Source organism: Brachypodium distachyon, chromosome 3 (assembly GCF_000005505.3).
Source record: "Brachypodium distachyon strain Bd21 chromosome 3, Brachypodium_distachyon_v3.0, whole genome shotgun sequence".
NCBI lineage: Eukaryota > Viridiplantae > Streptophyta > Magnoliopsida > Poales > Poaceae > Brachypodium > Brachypodium distachyon.
The window spans coordinates 57,011,278-57,034,464 of NC_016133.3; the positions used below are offsets into that span (position 1 = coordinate 57,011,278).

The 23,187-nt window shown below is 45.3% G+C and overlaps 2 protein-coding genes across 4 annotated transcripts; one reads left to right on the forward strand and one right to left on the reverse strand.

Annotated features, from left to right (window-relative positions):
* The first annotated feature begins 6,641 nt into the window (after positions 1–6,641).
* Positions 6,642–9,701, forward strand: LOC100822650. The gene is made up of 5 exons (XM_014900649.2): positions 6,642–7,036; positions 7,301–7,488; positions 7,884–7,995; positions 8,539–8,790; positions 9,047–9,701. Exons 1-5 carry the CDS (start codon positions 6,859–6,861, stop codon positions 9,316–9,318), a joined length of 1,002 nt encoding a protein of 333 aa, XP_014756135.1. The 5' UTR covers positions 6,642–6,858; the 3' UTR covers positions 9,319–9,701.
* Positions 9,702–9,905: 204 nt separating this feature from the next.
* LOC100822966 (protein NRDE2 homolog) lies at positions 9,906–18,955 on the reverse strand. 3 transcript variants are annotated; one of them, XR_001407207.2, is made up of 13 exons: positions 18,345–18,950; positions 16,846–17,260; positions 16,181–16,516; positions 15,447–16,068; positions 15,180–15,342; positions 14,460–14,817; positions 13,881–13,991; positions 12,933–13,281; positions 12,180–12,402; positions 11,532–11,753; positions 10,684–11,093; positions 10,509–10,602; positions 9,906–10,398 (listed from the first exon to the last, which is right to left on the reverse strand). XR_001407207.2 is itself a non-coding variant. In XM_014901465.2 (11 exons), exons 1-11 carry the CDS (start codon positions 18,860–18,862, stop codon positions 10,940–10,942), a joined length of 3,471 nt encoding a protein of 1,156 aa, XP_014756951.1. In that variant the 5' UTR covers positions 18,863–18,950; the 3' UTR covers positions 10,683–10,939. The 3 variants fall into 3 exon arrangements, 2 of the variants coding, with proteins under 2 accessions (XP_014756951.1, XP_024317399.1); XM_014901465.2 differs by lacking the exons at positions 9,906–10,398; positions 10,509–10,602 and having other exon boundaries at positions 10,683–11,093; XM_024461631.1 differs by lacking the exons at positions 9,906–10,398; positions 10,509–10,602; positions 10,684–11,093; positions 11,532–11,753 and having other exon boundaries at positions 12,263–12,402; positions 12,852–13,281; positions 18,345–18,955.
* Positions 18,956–23,187: the final 4,232 nt, after the last annotated feature.

Sequence of the window (23,187 nt, forward strand, 5' to 3'; positions counted from 1 at the left end):
GACTCGGATCTGCCAGACCTGCAAGTCTACCCGACGCGGCGAGTAGGTCAGGCAACTTTTTTTACAACAGAAAAGTACAAAAGGCAAACAAAAATTACCAAAGTACTGCACTTTTCCACGAAGGACCCCAAAGCAAAATAGAAAAAAAAATTACAACAAACACCCTCTGGCCCGCGGGTCTTCGGTGGCGGTCGGCAGTTCGTTGGCAATGATATACAATAGCACTTTAATTAAACACTGCAATTATGCAAAGACAACACGACAGTTATCTCCTACGGAGTATAAGGCATTGTCACAAACAGATGTTGGGCCAAAAAAGATGGGTGAGGAAGCAAGAGAACGAAATTTTCAAAAATCAACTCAAAGACATAGCCGTTCTTGCAAGAAATCAGTAGCACGATAGGCCAACAACAATGACAGAAAATCACAGAACAAAATCAGTCACGAGCCGTTCTTGAACGACATGGCCGTCGACGGTCTCCGGCCTCCGTTGATCAGGTTGGCCACCGAGTCACCGTTCACGGTGCCGTCGCGCTGCTGCACGGCCATGGCGTTGTTGACAACATCAGTACTGTGCCTTGAGAGGAGGCTTGTGCTAACTGCAGTCTTTGAAACGAACTTATGAAGAATGCTGACCAGGATTTGCACGAGCGTGGTTTTCCACAAGCGCCGTTGTACGAAGATGGGAAAGTCCGCCACCGAGAACGTCAGGAAGTTGGTCGGGGAGGTGCTGCAGCAGGATCACGAGGGATGCAGGCCGATACGCTCACCCTCGACCACCCGAAATCTGCGCTCGCGCACCGCCTAGCGGGGGACCTCCGCTTCTCCACTGTCGTCCGCTCCCGCAGAGACGCCGCCGCCGCCACGGAAGAGGAGCCGCGGACCCGGGCCGACGCGCCCCTTCCTTCCTACCGCGACGTGCTCTCTGCCGCCAAGCTGTTCGCTCCCGCACTTTGTCGACATTGCCGCCGCCCGCGCCAACGCCCTCGCCGAATCCTCTCTGCAGCGTGACGAAGAGGTCTAGTATCGCCACGCGCTGGGCATGTCCCACCCCGTCGCCCCTTCCCTTCTCAACCTCGTCGAACGCCTCCACGGCTCCGCCCTACCGTTGCTGCGACCCATCCACCTACTGCGGCAGCGAGCCACAAGCGGTGAAGATCCAGGAGAGTAGCTAGAGGGAGAAGGAGAGGGTCGGGGAAGGGGAGGGGGAGCAGCCGGCCGCGGGTTCGGGTGGTGGGCTTTGGAGAGGCGAGAGGGAGGAGAGCAGAGGAATCGGGGTGAGGGCAGGGGAGGGGGGTGGAGGGACCGCAACGGGGCAGGGAAGCCGTGAGGGCCTCAGGGAGGCAGCAGGCGCGGCTGTGCTGGCGAGACAGGGGCATCAAGTGAGGCGAGCGAGCCTGCTGGGTGGTGAGACAGGGGCGTCGAGCGAGGGATCGGGCGAGGCGGGTGAAGTTTGACAGGCGACGAAACCGCGTGGTGAAAGAAACGGTCCGCATTTTTTAGATAGGTATAGATATAGATTAGTACACGATCACCACGGATGGACGATCAACACTGACAGGCACGAAAAACTGGCCAGCGTTATTACTTAGGGTAAGGTTGAATTTGCGTGGAATGTTTGTAAGAATTGGGTCAAGATTGGACCTCGAGTTGTAGTAGGCGTGTAGGATACCTGTAGGGATCAATTCCATGTGTATCTCATAAAGGATGATTATTCGCTCTCGAAGAGCCGGTGGCCGAACTTGACTCGTGGTATATGTATACGTGCATCTATATTGTAACGAGTGTTTTTTTTTTCAATCGATGATCTTTAATACGGAGTGCATACTTGTCCCTCGGTCCTTTTCGGGAAAGAAAAAAATAACGTTAGCCCTGCGTAGGCCGTAGCCTCTGTTTGAAGTTTGAAGTGCGGCTGCCGGTCTGTGGGCCGGCCCGTCATAAATTTACTGCCGCGGCCTTTCCGGTAAGGCTGGTGGAAAGCCCAAGCTGAGGACGAATTGCGCGGCCCGGAAACCGCGAGCACGAGCGCACGGGGTCGTCGCACCGAAGTCTGTGCGAAGCCGACTCCAACGCCACACAAACAACGCAGCAGATCCCAAAGACCATCACACAACGGGGTTGGAAGACTTCCTCGCGAACCCGCCAGTCTCGATCGCTTTGCTCGTCTTTTTAACCGAGAATTTCTTTCTTTCTTTCTAGGGATCTGCGAACATTCACGTCCTCACCTCTTTTCCGAAAAAGAACTCGGCATGCCAATGCGCCATGGCATGCATCGAAGGCCGGCTAGATTTGAAACGGATGATCAAACGGCAAGGGTCTCCAGATTCCAAAGCTGAGCTTGGATAAAATACTCCTGCTTCGATCGGAACACTCCATCCGCAAAACCGTCTGGGTTCAGCTTTCACCGCGAGCTCCAATCAAAGGAGCCAACTCTTTCACCCCGCCGATCTAACCAACTCGCCAGTAGTACTACAGCATCTGCATCAATGCTCTAGTCGCAGTCCAATTACAGGCGTGCCGCGTGCTGTTGGAACAGCCCCATCGGGGCAGTAGTAAAGCCCCGAGACCGAAAAGGAAACCCAGGATGGCGCTCATGTGTGTCGCTCGATCGGCCCCGTTGGCTGCAAAACAAACAGCTCGATCCATCGATCCAGTGAATGAAACTGTGGAGTGTTTGAGAGGGACAATGGATGGATCGTGGATGGGCCAATCATTGTAAGTGCGCCAATGGCGAACAACAGTTACGAAAAATCTCCAGCTTGATCAGATGGGGTGGCTGGCTGGCTAGCTAGGGACAAGGCTGGCTGGCCCTATAAATTCTTGCTGTAGTCTCTCAGGCTTTCCGCTCTTGGCAAAACAGTTGACTTGCACGCGATGATGAGATAACTGACAAGTTTTGAAAGTTTTGTCTGGACGGTTTTTTTTTTTGCTGCTGATTTGCTGAAGCTGTTGATCTAGCTGAAAACAGGGGAAATTCTGAAGTTCTTTCCTCGCATTGTTGCTCTAGCTTCAGAGATACATATTGAGCCTGAAACTTCGCTAGCTTAGCTTCAGAGATGTATATGAGCTCTTCTACTGTACCCAAAATTAATTTGGGCCGTCTATTTTTTAGATCCAAGGGCTCATATGTGTTAATACTCCCTGATACTCCAATTGAGATGTGTGGAGTAATAGGACGGAGTATTTAGAAGTAAGAGCAAAGATGTAATCTCACAGCTGCCCCCCCAAAAAAATATCCCGAAACACAACCGAACGCCCTTTCTTGGCCCTGTTCCAAGGAGCTTCCGCCGCCAGCGGAGGCCACCCGATGTCACGACGCTACACTGCTAGGTGGAGAGCGGTTGCAGCGCACTGGGGGCAAGGACGGCGAGGGCGGAATGGAGCGGCACGCTCGAGGTCGGCGGCGCGGGCTGGGTGGAGGGCGGCTGGGTGGGTGGAGGGTGAGGCTGGTGTTGGTTGAGGGCGGCGGCGGCACACGCAAGGGCGAGGTCGACGGAGGTGGCAGCGCGGGTCGGGGCAACAGCTAAGCGGCTGGTTGTGGGCGGTGGCCCGCTGGACGAGGGCGAGCACGGCGCCGGCGCGGAGAGAGAAGGAGGTGGGCTGGCGGCGGCGCGCGGGGCAAAGGCAGAGGCGGCCGTGGCCGCGGCCGGTAAGGCGGCAGCGCGCCCACGAGGACGGCAGCGGACTGGAAACGGGAGTGCGAGAGAAAGACTCCATCTATTTTTAAAAAAAAAATTAGCCATGCGAAATGTGAAAAAACAAAAATGCCCATTTGTAGTACTCCATTTAGCCTCGCTGGAGTAACGAGCACGGGAGAATTCGCCATGTATATTGCGCGTGAAACTTCAGGCTGTTGCCAAATGCCTGATACACATACATCGATGCACAGCTAATTCTAAGACTAACGGTATATCATGACACCGCAATTTGATCACTACCGTTTCTAATTAATACAATGTGACTGTCGCAAAAGAAGATTTTAATACAATGTGACGCCGGAGTACGAGTACTAGAAACGGATTACAAATTCGTCACTGTATGCAACAGCAGTGGTAGGGAATGTCTAGTTACTAGTGGCCCTTTTTGAAAAGTCGCGCGTTCCGCTGTTCATTGCAAGAAAGCTTTGGTTGGTAAAAGTTGCCAATAATTTCATGCCAGAATCTACGGACAGTCAGTCATCCAATCGAGCGAGCGGTAAAATTCCTCTACTCCATAGCTTCCACTGGGGGTCCCGTGTCACCAAATATCCGCTCTCATGGCTCTTGAATCTTGATCCCTGTAGTATAATTTCAGTAAACAAATCCTATTAGTTGATTAGCCTCATGTACTACACCTGCGCGGCGCCGATACATGCTTTAAAATTGGGATTTGTGATTCATGACTCCGAAGCTCAATTGTTGGTGGCACTCTTAGATCAACAGGAAAAGGGCACATCTATGGTCTGGGAGTAGCTAATTGTAAATAGCAGGTTCGATTAAGCAAGGCACATGGGGTGATGATAATGCCGGGGACAGCGTACTTCGAACAACAAGTACACGCATCGTCAAGCAGCAGCACACAGGGCGCAAGAACGCCTTTCCTAGCCGCGCTACTGCTGCCCCCTTCTGCCCATAGCCATAGCACACCCCACTGGCCACTAGCAGTAGCAGTATAGCAGTCCATCACCAACAAACACAACAGGACGGCTTACCCAATCATGAACTGGTGGCAGGTAAAAGCCACGATGGTAGAATCCATTTATCCATTGCCAAAGTGGCAAGAGGACGGGATAAAAAAAATGCAAAGAACAAGAACGGTAAACGAAGGACACTAGTACCATTTCAGATTTTGAGATGACTGACGGATGAGTGGTGTGGAAGGCTGGAAGCTGCAAAGGAACGTTAACATATTTGCGTGAGTCTGCAATGCATTTGACCGCCGGGGAAAGAATGGGCGATCGATCGAGCTAGCGAGAAAAGACGAGAAGTGGAAAAGGAGGCATCGATGAGTTTTTTTTTCTCAAAGCTTATGGATGCCTGTCACTCTGTCAGTGCTAAGTACGTTTAAACCTACTGCTTGGTCCCCTTTCTTGACCTCTCCTTTAGGGAGCTCCTTCTGTCCCAGGAGGATAGCTTGATCGTCCTGTGTTGGACGGGCTGCGCTTTATGTAATTGATCAATGCTTGATGAATGAATGAATCACTCTCTCGATGCAAGTTACACTGAGGAGTGAGGGGCACTGCAGCTCAGAGTTCAGAGTAGTTTCTTTTGATCGTTTCCTCGTTTCGATAGATTGACTGATCATGGACACAATCAATCAAACCTTTAAAGTGTTTGGAACGCCAAACCCTTTTTGGGTGGTGGCCGAGTACTAAATTATTACGGAGTATTCTCTTGAATGAAACCTGAACCCTATGGCACCCTGCAAAACAATAAACAAAGAACATTCTTCAGGGACAATGAATCGCCAACTCTTCTTGAAGAAAAGGCAGCAATCACCACCGGGAGAAATGTGTTGTTCTGTTCTGTTTCTCTAGATACAGAAACATGGTAATATGAGTGGTACTACTCTGAATATACATCGCTCCCAATGCATGTTTGAGATCATCAGAGTTGATGTGGTCCCTTTTGGTATCATTGGGAGGTGATATGTTAAGCCAGCCCCACCCTTGTGAACAAGCAGTCGCTGGCTAGGAGTGCTATGTAGAGTCCCAGGTACATGGAGCCATGATAAGATCGCAGTTCTACCATGCAATGCATGATGGATGGCAGAGTGCGAAGCATATCCTTGAACCTTGACGAGTAAAGATGCAGAAGAAAAATCCTTGGCCTCAGTCCAAAGATTTTCGTTTCATGCGTGGAAGGATGCTAAAGCCACAGCCGCTGTCCCCGTCTGCTGCAGCACGAGGATACGACCAAAACACCAACAGGGTTCGTTCACAGCGGCTAGCAACTTTCACTCATTTTTACTCAAAACACATTTGTTAACTCCGATCCTTTCTCACACTGAACCGTGTCAACCATAGGGATGTAGACTAGATCGCGCAAAAGGACCACTTATACTTCAATTTTACAATGTTATAGTATTCAAATTTTGAACAAAATTTTGAATAAGAGATTTGAGAAATGAACTAAAAGTGGACCATCCGCAGAATCCCGTTTGCATTTCTAATCAACCATGCGGAAAGCACGTGAAAGAATTGATTTATTTACCAAATGAATAGAGAGCCACTATATGTACCTCTTGATCGATCTCAAATAACCTTAGCACGTGATAATATTATTTTGAAGAATCTATATGAAGTAACATGATTATGCAATGTATTTAATTATGGCGCAACACTCTTTTTAGAACCCTTTTGCTTTCAATGATTTCACAAAAAAAAAAAGGTGGTCTGGTTTGATGGACTTGCAACATTCTCCGATGAAAGAAAGAGGAAAGGAGCAAGGGGCAGGGCAATCAAGCAGAACGAATCACGAGAAAGGGCCACATGCAGAAACCGCAACTTTCCCCCCTTTTTCCCCTTTTTGATTTCTTGTTTATTCATTCTTTCGCCATTGACCGGCTGCTGCTTCCCCATTTCTTTTTCGACGTAAAAATACCAGGTGCTCTGCTTTTGGCTTCCCCTCAAATTCCAACACTTCTGTTCTCTCTCAAAGAAGAAAGGGAAAAAAGAAGTCTACAAATTCCACGGAGGCATGCAAATGCAGCAGCCATTTCCATCCAGCCAACCCGGCACGGCTTTTGGCGCACGCGAGCCACGCAAAACTCCCAAAAGTCCTTCCTATTTAAGACCCACACTCCAACGAGAGGCCAAATCACCCGTCAGCTCACTTCAAAACAAGCAAACAAAGCCAAATTAAACTGAGTAAGGACGCCATGGCGCTTCTGGACAGCTGCTGCTACGACGACGGCGACTGCAGCTGGAGTACTACGGCGCTCGATTCTGGCTGGGACTGGGAGCTCCGCTGCGAAGACGACGACAACGCCCGTGGAGGAGGCAATCATGGCGGCGCCGTCAGCTTCTTCCCCTCCTCCTTCCCCGCCATGCCCATGTGTAAGTCAGAGATAGCATATCGATTAATTCATCCCTGGCTATAGCTACGGACCAAAACTCCCCTGCCTTGCTTGCCTTGGCTACTGGTGCCACGGAACAAGAATGCATTTAATTTAGCACACGTATACGTTCTCTTTATATTGATGGCTTGCTTGCTTGTGACCTTGTGTCTATCTAGATAGATAGGGCGTGGCTGTAGTAGATATAGCTAGCAGCGATGTGTCGACATTGAGCGTTTGAGCTTTTGGTTTTGGGGCCGTATAGTTGCAGGTCCGGAGTCGTCGCCGGGGTCGTCGTCGTCGAGCGGCGGCGGAGGAGGATACCTGGAGGACGCCGTCGCCCACTGGAGCGACCGGTGCAAGCGGCAGAGGATGACGGCGGCGGAGGAGCCATTGTCGCCGCCGCGGTGCTCGGTACTCACGGCGGGCGAAGAGCTGCAATGCCTTCTTCAGGTAAGTTCCTAGCTATCTTCCCCTGCGGGAGTAGATGATTCATAGATGTATTATGGATGCAATGCAAGAACATCTATACATGTAATGAGACAAAGGGATGTGATGTTAATTATTTCAAAGACTAAGATTTTCAAAGATAGTCCAATTAGCACTGCTAGTTCTTACCAGTACTTTATAGACAGGGGAACTGATTAAAAGATGTATGTTCATTGTCACGCTAATGGACGCACGTAAAAGAGAAAGTACCACTCTAGTTTCCGGTCGTGTCTAGGTGTCTCCTGCCTGCCCTGGCATGCACGCAGAGGAGTGTAGCAGTGCCGCATGCTGTCTTCTTCCTGGCCCTTTTTCTCTAACCCGTCGCTTTGTGCTTGTTTCTTTCCTTGTCCACGGAGCAGAGCTTCTGGGATCGTCCTAGCAGCAGCGGCGGCAGCGGCGAGGCCGGGTCTCTCCTCCATGATTCGAATATCATGGTCCCTGGCCCGGAAACCCGCAGCATTGCCGGCTCAGGTGATTCCGTGCATCCACATCTGGACAACTTAATTAACATCCGTTTAGTTACAAGTTTCGTACTCCTAAGTTCAAAAAACAAAAAACAGCTGCAGAATATATATAGGAGTCGGGTATACATAGGGGTTTCAACCTCCTTTCAAAAAAAAAATTTACACTCTCCGATCCATATTAATTGTCTCAAATTTGTCTAGGTACGAATGTATCTATACTAAAAAACATTTAGATACATGTAATATTTCGACAAGTAACATGGATCGGAAGTAGTATATAAGATCCACGCGTTTGTCTTTTTCATAGCTCATCATGACACAGTGTTTCTTAATAAGTTCTGTAGTATACATTCCTATGTACATCCAGATGTTTGTACACACACAAAAAATGTACTCTCATTCTTTAATCGGTGCAGGGAGCACGTACCGGAATATCTATACTTTATTCTGGATGTTAATAGTGGCACGATGCTAGTACGTTACGTGTCGTGCTGTATTTCGAAAGAGAAACTAATAAATGGGCCGGGACGGACGTGTTGTACGTGGGCAGGGGAGGAAGAGGAGGACGCATCGGGCAAGGAGAAGGAGCAGGTGCAGGTGCAGGGGGTCCCGTTCTCACAGGCGTGGGGAGACGCAGCAGCAGGGGGGCCTCCTCCTGCCTTCTCCGGCACCGAGGAGCGAGCTGTCCGGACGCTGCGGCTGCAGAAGGCAACTACAGGCGGCAGCCATTACTGCTACAACAGTAGTACTAGTAGCAGTGGCAGCGAGCCGTCCTCCTCGTCCTGTTCCAAGCTGGCTGCAGGTGGGTTTGGGTTGGGTGCACCGGTGAGCAATTAGTACTCGCGCCGCGCGCATGTGTCCATGCTCAGTTGAACTGGAACACTAGCAGGGGATCAGCAGCAGGACCGCTACCTGCCGCCGCTGCTGCCCTTTTTTGCGGCAGCCTGAGACAAATTTTTGGTGATCGTGTGTGTTTCTTTGGTTTGGCCCCAGTTTGTAGTTCGTAGCCTTGTTTTAGACGGTGTGACAAGACAGTGTTTTGGATGGCTTGTGTACAGGGAAGAAAGGAGGCGGAGATGTGCTGTACCCTTTTGCGGTTGTCAAGCCGCTGGGGCTGGAAGGCGGAGGCGGCGCGACGACGCTGAACGACGTCAACCGGAGGATCCTGAAGCGGCCGGCGAGGCCAGTTCGGCACCCGGTGGGCGCGTTCTCGTGCGGCCCTGCCGTGTCGGCTCATGGGCTAGGTATGTCTGGGAAAGCAGTTGTTAGCCTCACGAGGATCAGAACGAGAGGGAAGGGCACCATAACCATCATCAGAACAAGAGACTGAATGTAGTTGCAGAAGAACCAAGAGGCTGAAAAAGGGAATCGGTTATGTGAAGAGGCCGATGAGTCTTCATATGGCATGGATCATCATCATGAGGAAGAGTGGTTCCCCTTTTAATTGTATAGGCTTTTCCTCCCCGTTGTGACAAGCTTAACCATTGTAAATAAGTAGCAGCCAAGGTAATCAACCGGATCGGAGGCTTGTAGATTCGGTAGCTTGCAACTTGGCATCTCGAGACTGCATCGACATGTCAGTGTATCGCTATCCCTGCCAACCGCATTGTGTCAATTACCAGCCTTTCATGAACTGTACTGCTCTCTCTGTCCAGATGTCTCAAGTTTGTCAAAATTTGAATGTATCTAGACATGACTTAGCGTATAGATGCATTCAAATTTAGTCAAAGTTGAGACATTCTTTGTTGGACGAAGGAATACGTATGTTCGTACTATACAGCCTCTTCAGGCAACGTAGGGCGAGACATAGATCAACCACGCTCTGATGAAGTGGACCGAACTGTGCCTATGAACTATGCAAGCACAAAGTGCACAATAATAACAAAACAACCAAGTAGCCTGATGTCTCTGAAAATCTGGACCATCAAAAAATCTGGCTACCATATGAGAACAGGCGAGTCAGCGACTGGCCTCCAGCAGCGGTGTTACCACATGTCCACACTGTACATATAACACATCTCAAGCAACCAAATCCTACGATGTTGAAATGTAGTAAAGCCTATGGTATCACAGCACAGAACTAACATCAATTACTGAAGCAGATCTGGTTAACATAAATCCTTCCTGCTACTCATCCTCCAGCCCATTTCTCCAAGCCTACCTTTGACAGTGGTCTCTAAAAGCTCAAATTTGCTGTGTCACTTTAAACATTGCAGTATGGGGTAGCATTTTACTATATTTATACTATTGTATGTTTGAACTCAATGCCTTCCCTTCATTCATTCCAAGGGCAGATGTAGAAAACTAGTGATTCTACTAATTTGCGAGGAACCTTCACAAAGCCCCCAATAAACCAAGCTTTTCTTTTAACAGCCGAGTTCCTGAGGAAATTGCACAGAAGACCGCTAAGCTGCTTCACCAGAAAAAACCATGATAAACATGATATCGAGAGATGTAAAATGTAGCGGGAGAAATAAGAAATGGGAAAACAAGCTTCCTGCAAAACAGATGATCACTTGCCTGAGGTTGCAGTAGATTTGCATTTATGTATCCCCACTATCTTATAGTTTCCTTCACAGCAGTTTCAACAAGACCTTTATAAGTTGATTTTGTCCTGTGGTTAAAGACTCTAGTGAGGCCATTGCATATATTCTATAACCATGCATCACATGAGAAAACCACAGTGGCAACAAACCTGCCAACAGATTGGCGGAACGGAATGTAAAACACAATTATAATTGGCGAAATTGGCATCCAAAGGGGTCATTTTAAAATTGCTTCCAGATCCCATCTGATGTAAGATAACATGTTCCTGAGCAACAAGCCTAAGGATCTCAGTATTGACTGCAAGGTAGAACTGCATTTGGTTGTAATCGTGGAAACTAACAGCTGCAACAATTGCCATGCGGAACAGATCTGGAATTCTGAATACGATCCAAGGATATGTCTAATCAGATATCAGTTTCATCTTGTAACAGTATCTCATAGATGTCAGTGCGAATGTGCAATTCCTTGTCCTGCATTACTTCCTGGAGATCTGATAACTCTTTCATAGTCAGAACTGAGCTCAATTTTTCGAAACCATCAAGCCATAATCTTTTAGACCTGCAACGTATAATTTTTAGAATTAAATGCATAGTTCTTTTGAGGAACAGTTAAAAACAGAGTCAATAGCATCGTATTAAACCTTCAGTGTTTGAGTACACAACCATCATCTGAGATTGGAGATAAAATCTAAAGTTTGATATTAGAAAATGTGGGCTGCTAAAAGAATTGCGAGAGAATACACATGAATTTAAAATCATTTGGGTGTTCTCAAGGCGATCCCTGAGAATGTATCATTGTATGGGAAGCAAAGAAAGGCAAGTAACTGCTAGATATTCAAAGCTAACATTTCATAAACTACAGTCTTCCGTAAGTTGCACTTTGTATAGATTGTATGCCCATTGTTTGCAAACATTAATCTAAAAGGGCTTGGGTGGCTAGCAATAAGTAAAATGGCACCATTAACCTTTGATATCAAATCATATGTCAGCGGCGTACCATGGGCAAGCATGTATAGCTCTGAAGAACACACGCCGTGCCGCAGAAGCATTAGATGCTATCTCCGCCTCGTAAGCTAGATAACATCGCCACAACAGAACAGACTTCTTTAACTTATCATCAGCTAGAGCTCTCTCAAACAGACCGTGTATTCTATTGCTAGATCCTGCTTTACTCCATTCAAAGGACAAAGCGAACAGCAAGGCAATTATGGAAGGGTCCCTGTTGGGAAAATAATCAGTCAACATAAAGCATGAAAGAAAAATATATTACATCAGGGCCTACCCTAAAGTTTTCAGTAAAAAAAGTATGCAAGAACATCTAGACTTCAGCTGGTTAGTGAAACATAAATGATAAATGCAACAAAATTGCATAAAGACAGTTAGGAATATTTATATGTGTATGCTCACAAGCTACATATACCAAATTATTAGAGTCTCATGGAGGACCCATTATTAAATACTGTATATGCATACAAATAACGAAGTCTCATGGAGGACCCATTATTAAAGGAGAACTAGACAAACATTTTCACTATCAGTTAAATTTATATCACTTCTACCAAATATTCAACATTTTGTTTTCACTATCATGAAAAGAAGTAGGGACATGGATATAATTCTTCCATGGAAACAAGGTGATTCTTACCTTTGACAACATATGTCCAGTGTGAGACGCAGATTGTTGGGAACACTGTAAAGACAGCTCACACTTAACATGGCTGCATATGATTTTGGATTGTAAGGATATGTTTGTACTCCTTGCAATATGCTTGGCCAAACCCTTGAGAGACTCAACTGATTAAGATTTTTTTGGATCAGTCTGGTGTAATACATCCACAGTTCCTCGAATTCCAAGCTATGGCTGCTCCCTGAATAAATCATGCTCACATGATAAGAGAATGCTTTATCGATTGCAAATTTTATATAGAGAATAATTTTCAGATTAGCAGGCATTGCAAAACAACACCTAAACTAGAAAACTTAGAAATAGAAAAAGTGGCTTGAATTTGTATAGATTCTTATACAAATCCACGTCACTTATTTTGGTACGGAGGGAGTATTTGACAAATAACAATTGATCAAATAAGCTGCCACTAACAGAACCATATATACAAGTGCATATTTCACTGTCAATAATTAGCAGCCAATATGGAATAGGAGAAGAAATATAAATGGGTTCATGACATAGGACGAAACTGGCACTTAGTATGTGGTTGTTTGCAGTTTCTATCAGCAACAAAGATGGCAAGCAAAAGAATGAAAAGACTAACTGTCATTTCATATAGTAAAGCCACTTTCATATAGGAATAGACCATACACGGGAGGCATGATGACTTGTGGCTTTCTCCAATATACTAATCTCCAAATACATCGAGAACAAAACAGAGAGAGGATGGACCTGAAAATGGATAGGCCTCCTCTATCACTTCAAGACCAGAAGAACAACCAGAAGTCATACTCTCAAACAAGGATGCGGAGCAAATTAGAGCAACTGATTCTTCTTTCAAACCACCACATGCAGATGCAGATTGCAAGCTTCTAATCTGCTCTTTAAATCCTTGACGAGCCCTTAATACCATTGGCCGTGATATAGGACCAACAAAAGGAGTATACTTGACATTGCCCCCCAAGCAGGACAGAATGTAGAGTGCACGATGCACCGAGTCAGAATTGCTTCTTGAAGTAGATACTGCTACCTCCATCTCAGCATACCACAAATAAAGAATAGGAACCTTCCTGATGAGGTCCTGCCAACAAAAGCAATAACCGGCACACAGAAATGTGCTAAAGTAAAAAAGATTATACATACCACCTTGCAGTACTGATACAAAGAATTGACCCTGAAACCAGCAAAATTTGGAAGGAGATATACTTAGGGATGCAAACGGGATCCCGTGAAAGTCCCGCTTCTAGTTCATTTTTCAAATCTTCTATTCAAAATTTTGTTCAGAATTTGAATAGGAGATTTGAGAATTGAACTAGAAGTGGGACTTTCGCAGGATCCCGTTTTCACCCTTAGATATACTCACTAACCAATAAGCTATCTTTACAAATTACAATAGAGATGACCATACCTTTTTCCAAATCATTAATTTCTAATTTCGTTTACTAATATATTATAACTAGAAAAACTATTGCTGAATATTGCCATTGAAGACCATGCCAATGTCTAAAGACATCTATTTTAGATCATGCACTCAAGAGATAGGTCTATGTTTGTGTACACAAAAAAGAAGATGGTCTAGCAGCAATGCATATTACAACTACGTAGTCGTAGCAAATAACAATGATTAGGACTGAATATACAGACTTCTTTAAAATACAATCATGTATGGTTTTATGATACCTCTGTAGCTCCTTCAGTAGATAACAGTGCCATGTCAAACACCTTCCTTGCTTGGACAGTGTTCCCATGCATAGCCTCAATTCGACCATATATTCCACAAAGCAAAAGATCCTGCCAACGAGAAACGGAAATGGTTCACATTTCGTCTAAAAAAATGCAATGCTTCAAGCTACACATAATCAAGACTGATTACTGATAGATGTAACTTTTACTACACAAAATGTACAGCACAGCATATGTAAAAACAAAAACGTGGGCAGAGAAAATTCTCGGAAAAAAACATCTAAAATAAGGTGAAGGATGGAGTATAAAACTGGTTAATGGAAAATATAAACAGCTGTTATTGAATGGAAGACTTATGCGGTTCTGCCACAATTTTGGATTGCCTTGGTTCGATTAGTTGATTGTGGTTCCCAAACTATGTGATGCATTTATCTAGTAACTGATGCAGATCACACTCAATAACATCTGGTTAAAAGGACATGAGTAACTACTTTCTGTTGCTGGCTTCACTGCACAACTAGAAATGAGCTTTTAACCTGTTATGCTTCACAACAAAAATATGAGAGGACAGCATACCTGTCTGTCTTTCTTCAGTAGATTTTTGGCCAAAGCCCGAGATGCATTAGCTGGAGCAGACGAAGTGTTCTCTTGGGTGGTATACATTTGGGTGGTAACAAGAACAGCTTCTGCCAATATATGATTACGAGGGAATACATCAAGGGAAAGCAGCATCGCATTTCTCAGAAATTTCACCAAGCCAGGTCTTTGAGAAAGATCATGCATGCTTCCTAATAATGACTCCAATCTACAATGGCTTGAACTTTGAGTCTTGTTCACAAGGTCAGATATGGTGCTAATATCTTCCGAAATATCACTCGGTATCATCTCTAGGCTCAAAATTCTATCAAGCCAACTTGAACTGTTGGTGGATGTCCTGGAATTTAAAATAAATGGTGGTTAGTGCCAATAGATAAGTATACAAACAACAGTCAAAATAGTAAAGACTGACAAACTATCCATAGTGCAACTCCATGCATCGGTCTAGTTCTGTTTTGCCAAGCACAAAAGTACTTTTTGTTTTGCTAACTCCATATTTTTCGGAAGATATGGTGCTAATATCTTCCGAAATATACTTTTTGTTTTGCCAAGCACAAAAGTAGTTTTAGGGAGCAGTTTTACACCTTGCACACTGAAGGAAAATATACTTTTTTACAAGAGAATAGGGTGCAATTATCTGGTTCTGTTTGCAGGAATAAGATGAGCACAGCTTATCAGGATAGAACTAAAAGAAATTACCATCTAGGAATTTTGCCACCATAGAAATCAATGAATTGGCATATCAGAGAAAATCGTGCCACTTCTGAAGATAAAGAGAACATGAACTCAGTAACATCCTCAAACAAGATTATTCTAGAAAGCTGATCGTTGACTTCTCCAGCGTCATCGGAAAGGTGAGGTCCTATTCCAGGAAATAGTATCCAGCGTTAGCTTTGGCTTGATTAAACAAATAAACAAAGTGACCTTGGCAATCTACCAACACAGGAGGAGGGAGCGATACAGTACCAGACTTTTCATGAATAGGCATCCATTGTTCATTGTCCCTGGACAACTCCATCGAGGACCATCTATTCCAAGTTTTTGCATCTTTAACTTCACTACTGTATTCAGCATCCACATCAATGCCAAGCTTTTTTAGCAAAGATTGAACGTCATCTTGTGCAGGTGTGTCCTCAGCATCATGGTCTTCTGCATCATTTCCATCAGCTTCTGATGGTTCTATTGATTTGTCAGACACGTTTGTTTCATCATGACTTTTTGAAGGGTCAAACCAACCACTCCAGCCTCCCCCTTCAGGCTCTTGGAAATTATCTTGCATAACCATGTTCTGTCTACTCTCCTCGTCTTTGGCTAACCATGTAGACCATCCAAGAGCCCCATCCTCTCCTATTCTGGCACCACCACTGTTCCAGAAATGCTCAAAGAGCCTTTGCTTACTGCTTGTGGACAGAGAAAGGGGAGGCGGGAATAAGCTAAACTCAATTTGAGCTTGAAATAACCCGGTTGCTAATTCTCGATGTCCTGTATGCCATTCAAACCGGCACAAATTCACAAATATATCCACTAAACCAAGTTCAAGATGAACTAAGGAAGGACGAGATGCCTTGAGATCAGTATTTTGACTATCCTGTAGATCCAAAAGAAAACATTTTATTGGCTAACAGAGCATTCATACAAAGAGAGAGAGGGAAGGGAGCAGAAAGCAGGTAAGCTGAACTATGTTCGAAGAAACACTAAACCTGCGTACATAGCTTGGCGCAAGCTGCAGATATAGCCTGCACTGCATATGTGTAAGACTTTCGTATATCAGATACTTTGAATCTGGAGAATTCCCCTTGGCACAGAAGTAGATACTGTTTCCACAACTTACAACTGTCCGGGTGTTCCATAAGTGTTTTCTCCCATTTAACAAAGAGACTCTCAGTACTATCCCTCTCTCCGTATGACTTCAGAAGGCAAAGCAACAATTCCTCATTATCCGGATTGAGCTCCACGGCTTTCTCCAATATACTAATCTTTCTTTCAGTTGTTTGCAAACGAGCTGCTTTTTGTGGCTGAGTACTGGCTACTTTGTCCTGCAATACAAAAGCAGGGGAAATTTCTCTAGTATATTTCTTAATCTTAAGTTCTTAACTACTAATAACAGATGGGGGAAAAGCTGACTGAAATAGAACTTTAAGTCATAAGTTTGATAACTTACAATTTTGTTTATAACTAGTACTCCCTCCGATCCTAAATTGTTGTTGAAATATTACATGTATCTAGACGCTTTTTAAGAATAGATACATCCATATTTGGACAAATTTGAGACAATAATTTAGGATCGGAGGGAGTATACAACTATAAATTATACAGCAACATATGCATAGCCTGGTGAAAGAAATATATTTCACAATTGTGATACCTGGAATTGTGCGAAGGCCAGCCAAATTTTTTCATCATGAGGACATTCTCGTGTCATCTTATTGAATTCTTTTGTCCTTCGGAGTATTTCATCTTCCCAAGATTCCTCAAGCTCCTGTTGCACAATTGTGCTTTTCGCAGGAAGGGATGATGTGTCTACGGGAATAAAATCTTCAGGTTGAACTGCGATCCTATCTCTTTTCAACACTTTCAGGTGTTTGAAACCCTTATTCCTTTCTAAGACTGCATGTTTTGCTGAGTAGTAGCGACCTCCAGCTCTTACTTTGCTATCCAAACCATCTAAATCTGAATCTACATCCATATGTGATGAAGAGATTCCAGAATAATAAAACGCGAGCCGATTACGACCATGTTCCTCTAGCGTACGTTGAGTCTTGTAGCGTGCAATATCCATTCTGCATATTACCATTGGTGTTAGACTTCAGTAAACAGAACAGAATCAGCTATATGAATAAGTTCAACTAACAAAAATGAAGTCTCTGCGCCAGGCAAGAAATGGTAAATTTCAACATCTTGTCAAGCATTGACATTTTGACCAAAAGGAGGAGTACACAAAAAAATGCCAACCTGACGGTGTCCTAATTCCAAGAAATTATTGGCATTCTACATCGACCATACCAGTCGGATTGTTCATCAGTAAAAGCTTCCATTAGCACTATTGTTGTACATTTCCTGATTTCCCCTCTTTGGTTGCCACATTTGAATTGGATAATACAACATATTTCATGGTTCACACCCTGATAAAGGTTTGATTTAGATGCAGCAGCTTCCAAGTTCGATTCTAAGCAGACTTGAAATTGAGAACTTGTTAAAAGAATAGAAATCAAATATTAACTAAAAGAGAGTCTGGTATCATTTGCCAATAGGCAATAGCAGCTACAAGGTTAATTCCTTTATGTACAAAGCTACAGATGATGGTAACTAAATCTATACTATTTGCTCGCATTCATACAAGTAACTGAAATACTGAATTTGGTAGCCCAGAAAGTCCTAGAAGATAAATGCCGAACTCATAAAGATAAGCTATAAGCAATTAAGCACCTACGGTTTAAAGTTTAAACTCAATGTCCATCGACCATTAACTCGGCCTCCCAAGTTTTGAAACTCAATTAGTCTGACCCACTTTTAGTTAGTGCTCTGGGAGTTTAAGCATGTAGTATTTGCATCTAGGAAATCAAACTTGATGCTAATAACTTTGTTAAGGCGCTAAACATAAGCAAGCCTACAAACTGCTTACACAGCCCTTCGGCATGTGAACTAAAACACCTGCATCGAATTGCAAAAATAAACATAAACTCAAATCACGTCCTATTAGAACCAAACACCACAGCAATGCAACCAACAAAGGGTAGCTACACGCCAATAACTTTACAAACGAACACATAAACAGTCAATTCAGCATAGTTGGCACGATAGAAGCTTCGTATGGAACAAGCGGGTTGCATCCCACAGTACATAAGCAAATTGCAAACGCCTGACCTGTAAATGGATCCAAACGCCAGGTTATCCTGGTCGCCCTTCCCATCTAAGTAGTAATCCTTGGCCAGCTTCATCTCCGACCCAGCCCAGGCGCGAACCCCGGGCTTCCTCGAAGCGGCCGCCCCATCATACCGCTCGTTCTCCCTCCTCCGTTTCCTCCTCTTCCTGTCCTTCCGCCTCGACCCCCTCTCCTCGTCGGACGACGAAGCCGACGGCGAGGAGGGCAGCAGGTCGTACTTCGCGGGCGCGCGCTTAGACGCCGCCTCCTCGTCCGACGAAGGGCTCAGCGGCGGCGGGAGGGACGAGGGGGCAGTGGATGGGATGTTGAGGGAGGAAGCGTCGAAGGAGAAGCTAGGGTTCGAGAGCATCTGGGACTCCGCGGCGGGGGCGGGGGCGGAGAGCGGGAAGAGAGGGAAGAGTGAGGATGAGTTGGTGGAAGGGAACGCCTGGTATCCTCCTCCAGCGGAGTCGGCGGCGGTGGCGGTGGTCGGCGGCGAATGCTCCGGCGAGGGCTCCATGGCGGCGTGCGAGAACCGAGAGTGTTTGGGTAACTTGGACGAAGGGAATGTTCGAGACACTGACGGAGTGGAGCCCGTGAGGCCGTGATGGGTTTGGGACGTGTGGGCCGGACTTGAGAGTTGTTTTTTCGTTTCTTGTTCCTTTTAAGTGAAAACCGGCCCGTGAAATCGTAGGTTCCTGCCTCTCAGCTACTCTCAGGTGAACAGATTTTTTTTGTTTGTCCAGATGCATACGCCATGACAAGGACGTGCAAAATAAACCGGAGACACATACGTATGCATGCATGGTCCTGCTTGTTTCAATTGGTACTTTGTGCTCTTGTATATTTAACATCCATGTGCAAGCTTCTAACTCTCATGTACCTTTTCCTCCCCGCTTCTCACATGTCCTCACCACATAAATAACACTCCATCTTCCATCTTGTTTTGTATGTCACCCAAAGTTCAGTCGAGATTGTTCTTGTGTGATCTCAAGGATCCATCAACCAAAAATAGTAGAACCAGATGTTGTCTAATAGGAAACTATATATATTGCGTCATGCATGTTCTGGAAATAGGAGTAGGAGGCACCGAGAAGTGAGCAAATCCATCGTAAATTGGCGAACAAGCAAGCATTGTGTGGGAATCGTGAACGAAATGACGAAGATCTACAATGGGCTTTTGCCAGACGTTGCTGGCTTTCTGCAGAGGTTATTGTAGCGGGAAGCTGTCGACCACGCGATGTATGAGTTCTATGGACGTCGCGGCAACAGTGTGATTGGTATTGGTCAGATGCACGAAAGGTAGATCCCCTTTGTATCCAAGGAGAACTTGGCCCGATAGAGTAATTCATACGTATGTCTGCGTGACCATGTTTCCTTGCGACCAAGCAGGCAGCATCTCGTCCTGTTAATTAGACGTGGATTGGAAATACTACACTTTACTGGTGCATGTATCGAGCCATGTATGTGCTGCCGCCCTTGCTTATTGGTCCTAACGTGCACGAAACCAATTCACTCGTTCAATTTGCAGAATGTTTTTTTGGGAGCCAATTCAGGTGGGCCGCATCATAGACAACAAGCCCAGGTTAGCGGATCGGACTGGGCGAGCCCAAGACAGACCAGCCAGGTGCAACGTCTTCTCGTCTGGCTCCATCACTATCACCGGCGATATCCCGGCTCCAAAGAGAGAATTGGCCGGAAAACTCCCAATCCGCCGCCATCCTCACTCCTTTTCTTCTTCCTTGTAAGCACATTGGAGCCGAGGATCTTAATTAGGAGATGATGAGGCAAGCAGGTGAGTGATCCTTGTAGCTCTCAAGGATAATTAGAATTAGTCGGTCTAAATTAAGTAATTTGGAAGGAAAGCTGAGCCGGAGTTTCTCCGCCCGTACATACAGTAATAGTTTTTGTGAACCTCGTCAATTCACAAGTTTAAGGTAATCTATTTCTCGCCAAAAAAAAAGGTAATCTATCAATCGCCAGCTTTGCGTGAGGAACAAAACAGAATGGCCGCACGTGTATAGTTACCCCAATTTGTATATTCCGGTGATTGATTTCTCTTCGTCTGTACTAGTACGATCTAGTGATTGAATTATTTTTCCTAGCCTGTGGTATTGGTCAGAAGAATCAACAATTGGACGTTCAAACCAGTGCCCTTGGATCATGGAACTATTCGATGTGCTGTACGTTGTGTTATGTTGGGTACTTCATTATAATTGTGTTGGAGTACAGATTGCTCAAACTTAATGCGTCAGGTAACGTGTTAGGTCTCAAGCACTAGAGACTTCATATTAGTTTCAGTGTACATTATGTCAATTCTATTTAATTCAGATGCACATGCAAGTTTCTACTCACTTCTGACCTCTTTAAAAGGACAGGTCATTCACTCCCTGTTCCTAACACAAGCCGAAAGTTCAAAGTGATCCATCAATCAAAAATAGTACTAGCTAGCAGAGAGGTGGTCAAGAATACCACGACACAGTTCTGCGACGATCTCTCTGTATAGGAGTAGGAGGCATGAGGAAGTTTGCATAGTCAAGGTTGCGCCAATTGGTGAACAATGTACAAGGCGGATGAACCGAAGAACGATGATCTCCACGCTGTGGTGAAGTAAGATGACGTTATGGTGAAGCTCAAGATTGAGTACGGAGTAATCCCCACTGGTATTAATTAATTAACCTCTGTAGCGACTTAATTAATCTTAAGCACCAATGACGAAAGCATCCCCAATATAGTGAAAGAGGATCAGCGAATTCTTATTGAATTATGAACATTTCAAGTTTCATTTAAGTTTAAGTCTAGCTTCACTAAGATTTCAATTTTATTAATTTTTTGCTTTGAGGATCAAATTTTCTCACATCTTCCATGTTGCTGGAACTCCTGCCTGTATATGGAAACGCAGAGCAAGCTGGGACACGATCGAGCTGGTCCTGCCGGCTCGGCTCCGGCTGGCCCGCGAGCTGGCGTGCAAGGAGCAGCAGCCATGGCGGCGACGCGGCGCGAGCAGCAGCAGCGTCGATGGACTGCGTGAATCGGGAAGATTGGGCGTCGACTGTGGACTGGGCCGCGTCCCAAGTAGGCTGCCGCCTGCCGTGTTGCCAGCCCACTCCAGCTCACGAGCTGGGCCGGCCAAGCGCGCCCTTTTTTTACAGGCCATCAGCTCGTGAGCCCACCCTCACATGCGTGCCTGGCCTGCTTGATTTAATTGGTACCTCGTGTTTTGTTCAACATCCGTGTACAATCTTGTAATTCCCATGCCTTTAAAAGGGCAATCCTTTTCCTCCCGACGATCTTCATCCCACACAGGTCCCCATCAAATAAATACTGCATTGTCTTCCACCACATCTTGTATCATTTCGAAAGTTCAATCTAAGTTGTTTTTGTACTCTTGGTGATCCATCAACCGAAATAGTATATATACCATGATACCATTTCGCTCGATGATAGGAGTAGGAGGCATGCGGAAGTTCGGAGAAGCTGTGTTACTTGACAGTGTAGCAAGCATTGTGTAGGGATCATGAATCAAACACGACCGATGGTGCAAGAGGCTGCAACAAAGATGAATGTCATGGCGAGCTGTCCACCACGCCAAGTCGGCCGGATTTCTGCCGCGTGTGCACCAATGCATACACCGCCATGAATTAAGGTACACAAAGGGTGCAAGACAGGGAGCACAAATGCGCTGAGCATCACCGACAAGGCCTGAAGATTGGAGGCTATGATACGCGGCTCTGTCAAAACTGGCTGTAATTTTGGGATATGCAGTTGGTATAGCTAGTCGTTTAACTGAATTCACATTTGCAGAGATTTTAGTTGAATTCACATTTGCAGAGATTTTAGTTGACCAATACAAAGTGCCAGGTGGAAGGTGCAAAATATTTTCGGGCCAGATATCAGACCGTGCAGTGTGCCAGAAGCCCAGAACCAGCTGCATCACCTCTGGAAAAAAAACCAGTTGTACCGTTTTCTCGATGGAAGTGTCTACGTGTTAGTGGCCCGTGAAATAAGTATTTCTGGGTGGACAATTATAATCATCTGTTTCATTTTTTTATTTTTTGTATTTGCATGACTCCTGCACAAATCTTAATGATTAGATCAGATATATGGTTGTTAGCGTCAACCGTCTTAGAAATAACAAAACAGTTTCTTGATAGCAGGATCATATTGTTGGCAAGCCATATGTTGTCCATGCTATGTTAGGCTATTAAAGGAAAAAAAAAAGGTATGATAATTTTTCGGCTAGTTAAATTTCTTGTAAGTCAGGCTTGCATCAAAACTAACACACCAAGTGCACCACATAATATATTACATATGCGTCATGCGGTGGCCCTTTAGGCTCAGGGTCATAGAACAACGGTGGTGGACTGGTGTAGCAACATTTACAATTGTTTTAAGGATTTTTTTGTCGAAAAAAACGTGTTTACCTCCGACCTATGCATTGATGGATGCACTTAAAAGCGAATTATTATTAGAACACGAAACTATATATGCAACGGCAGAGGGTTTAGGGTTTTCATATTTGCTAAACAGGTTCACCAGCATTCCAATTCCCAAGCTTATAAATAGAAAAGATGACTTGCCGATGTGGCACAAAATAGAGTGATAAGGTGTCTTGCACAATAAGAGGGGACGACACAGCAATAGCTTACTATAACTATTTCCCCATAAGTGTGATGCCTTGAAGACGGTTAATCGCTGGAGTTCCTGGAGACGTACGGCATCGAGTTGGCCCAGCTTTACCCGTCGACAATCGTGAGGTTGGACGTTTTCAGGTGGCTGTGTTAGACGGCGCTTCATGAGGAGCCTTCGATGAAGCTTCTGCTCTTCTACTTTACCGTGGAGGTG

Coding starts and splice junctions, on each gene's coding strand:
- LOC100822966 (XM_014901465.2), bottom strand. CDS start 18,862: ATGGAGCCCTCGCCGGAGCATTCGCCGCCGACCACCGCCACCGCCGCC. Junction 13,282..13,880: donor CTACTGAAGGAGCTACAGAG/GTATCATAAAAC, acceptor TTTTGTTGGCAG/GACCTCATCAGGAAGGTTCC. Junction 11,094..11,531: donor GCTATACATGCTTGCCCATG/GTACGCCGCTGA, acceptor TATACGTTGCAG/GTCTAAAAGATTATGGCTTG.
- LOC100822650 (XM_014900649.2), top strand. CDS start 6,859: ATGGCGCTTCTGGACAGCTGCTGCTACGACGACGGCGACTGCAGCTGG. Junction 7,037..7,300: donor CTTCCCCGCCATGCCCATGT/GTAAGTCAGAGA, acceptor GGGGCCGTATAG/TTGCAGGTCCGGAGTCGTCG. Junction 7,489..7,883: donor AGCTGCAATGCCTTCTTCAG/GTAAGTTCCTAG, acceptor TCCACGGAGCAG/AGCTTCTGGGATCGTCCTAG.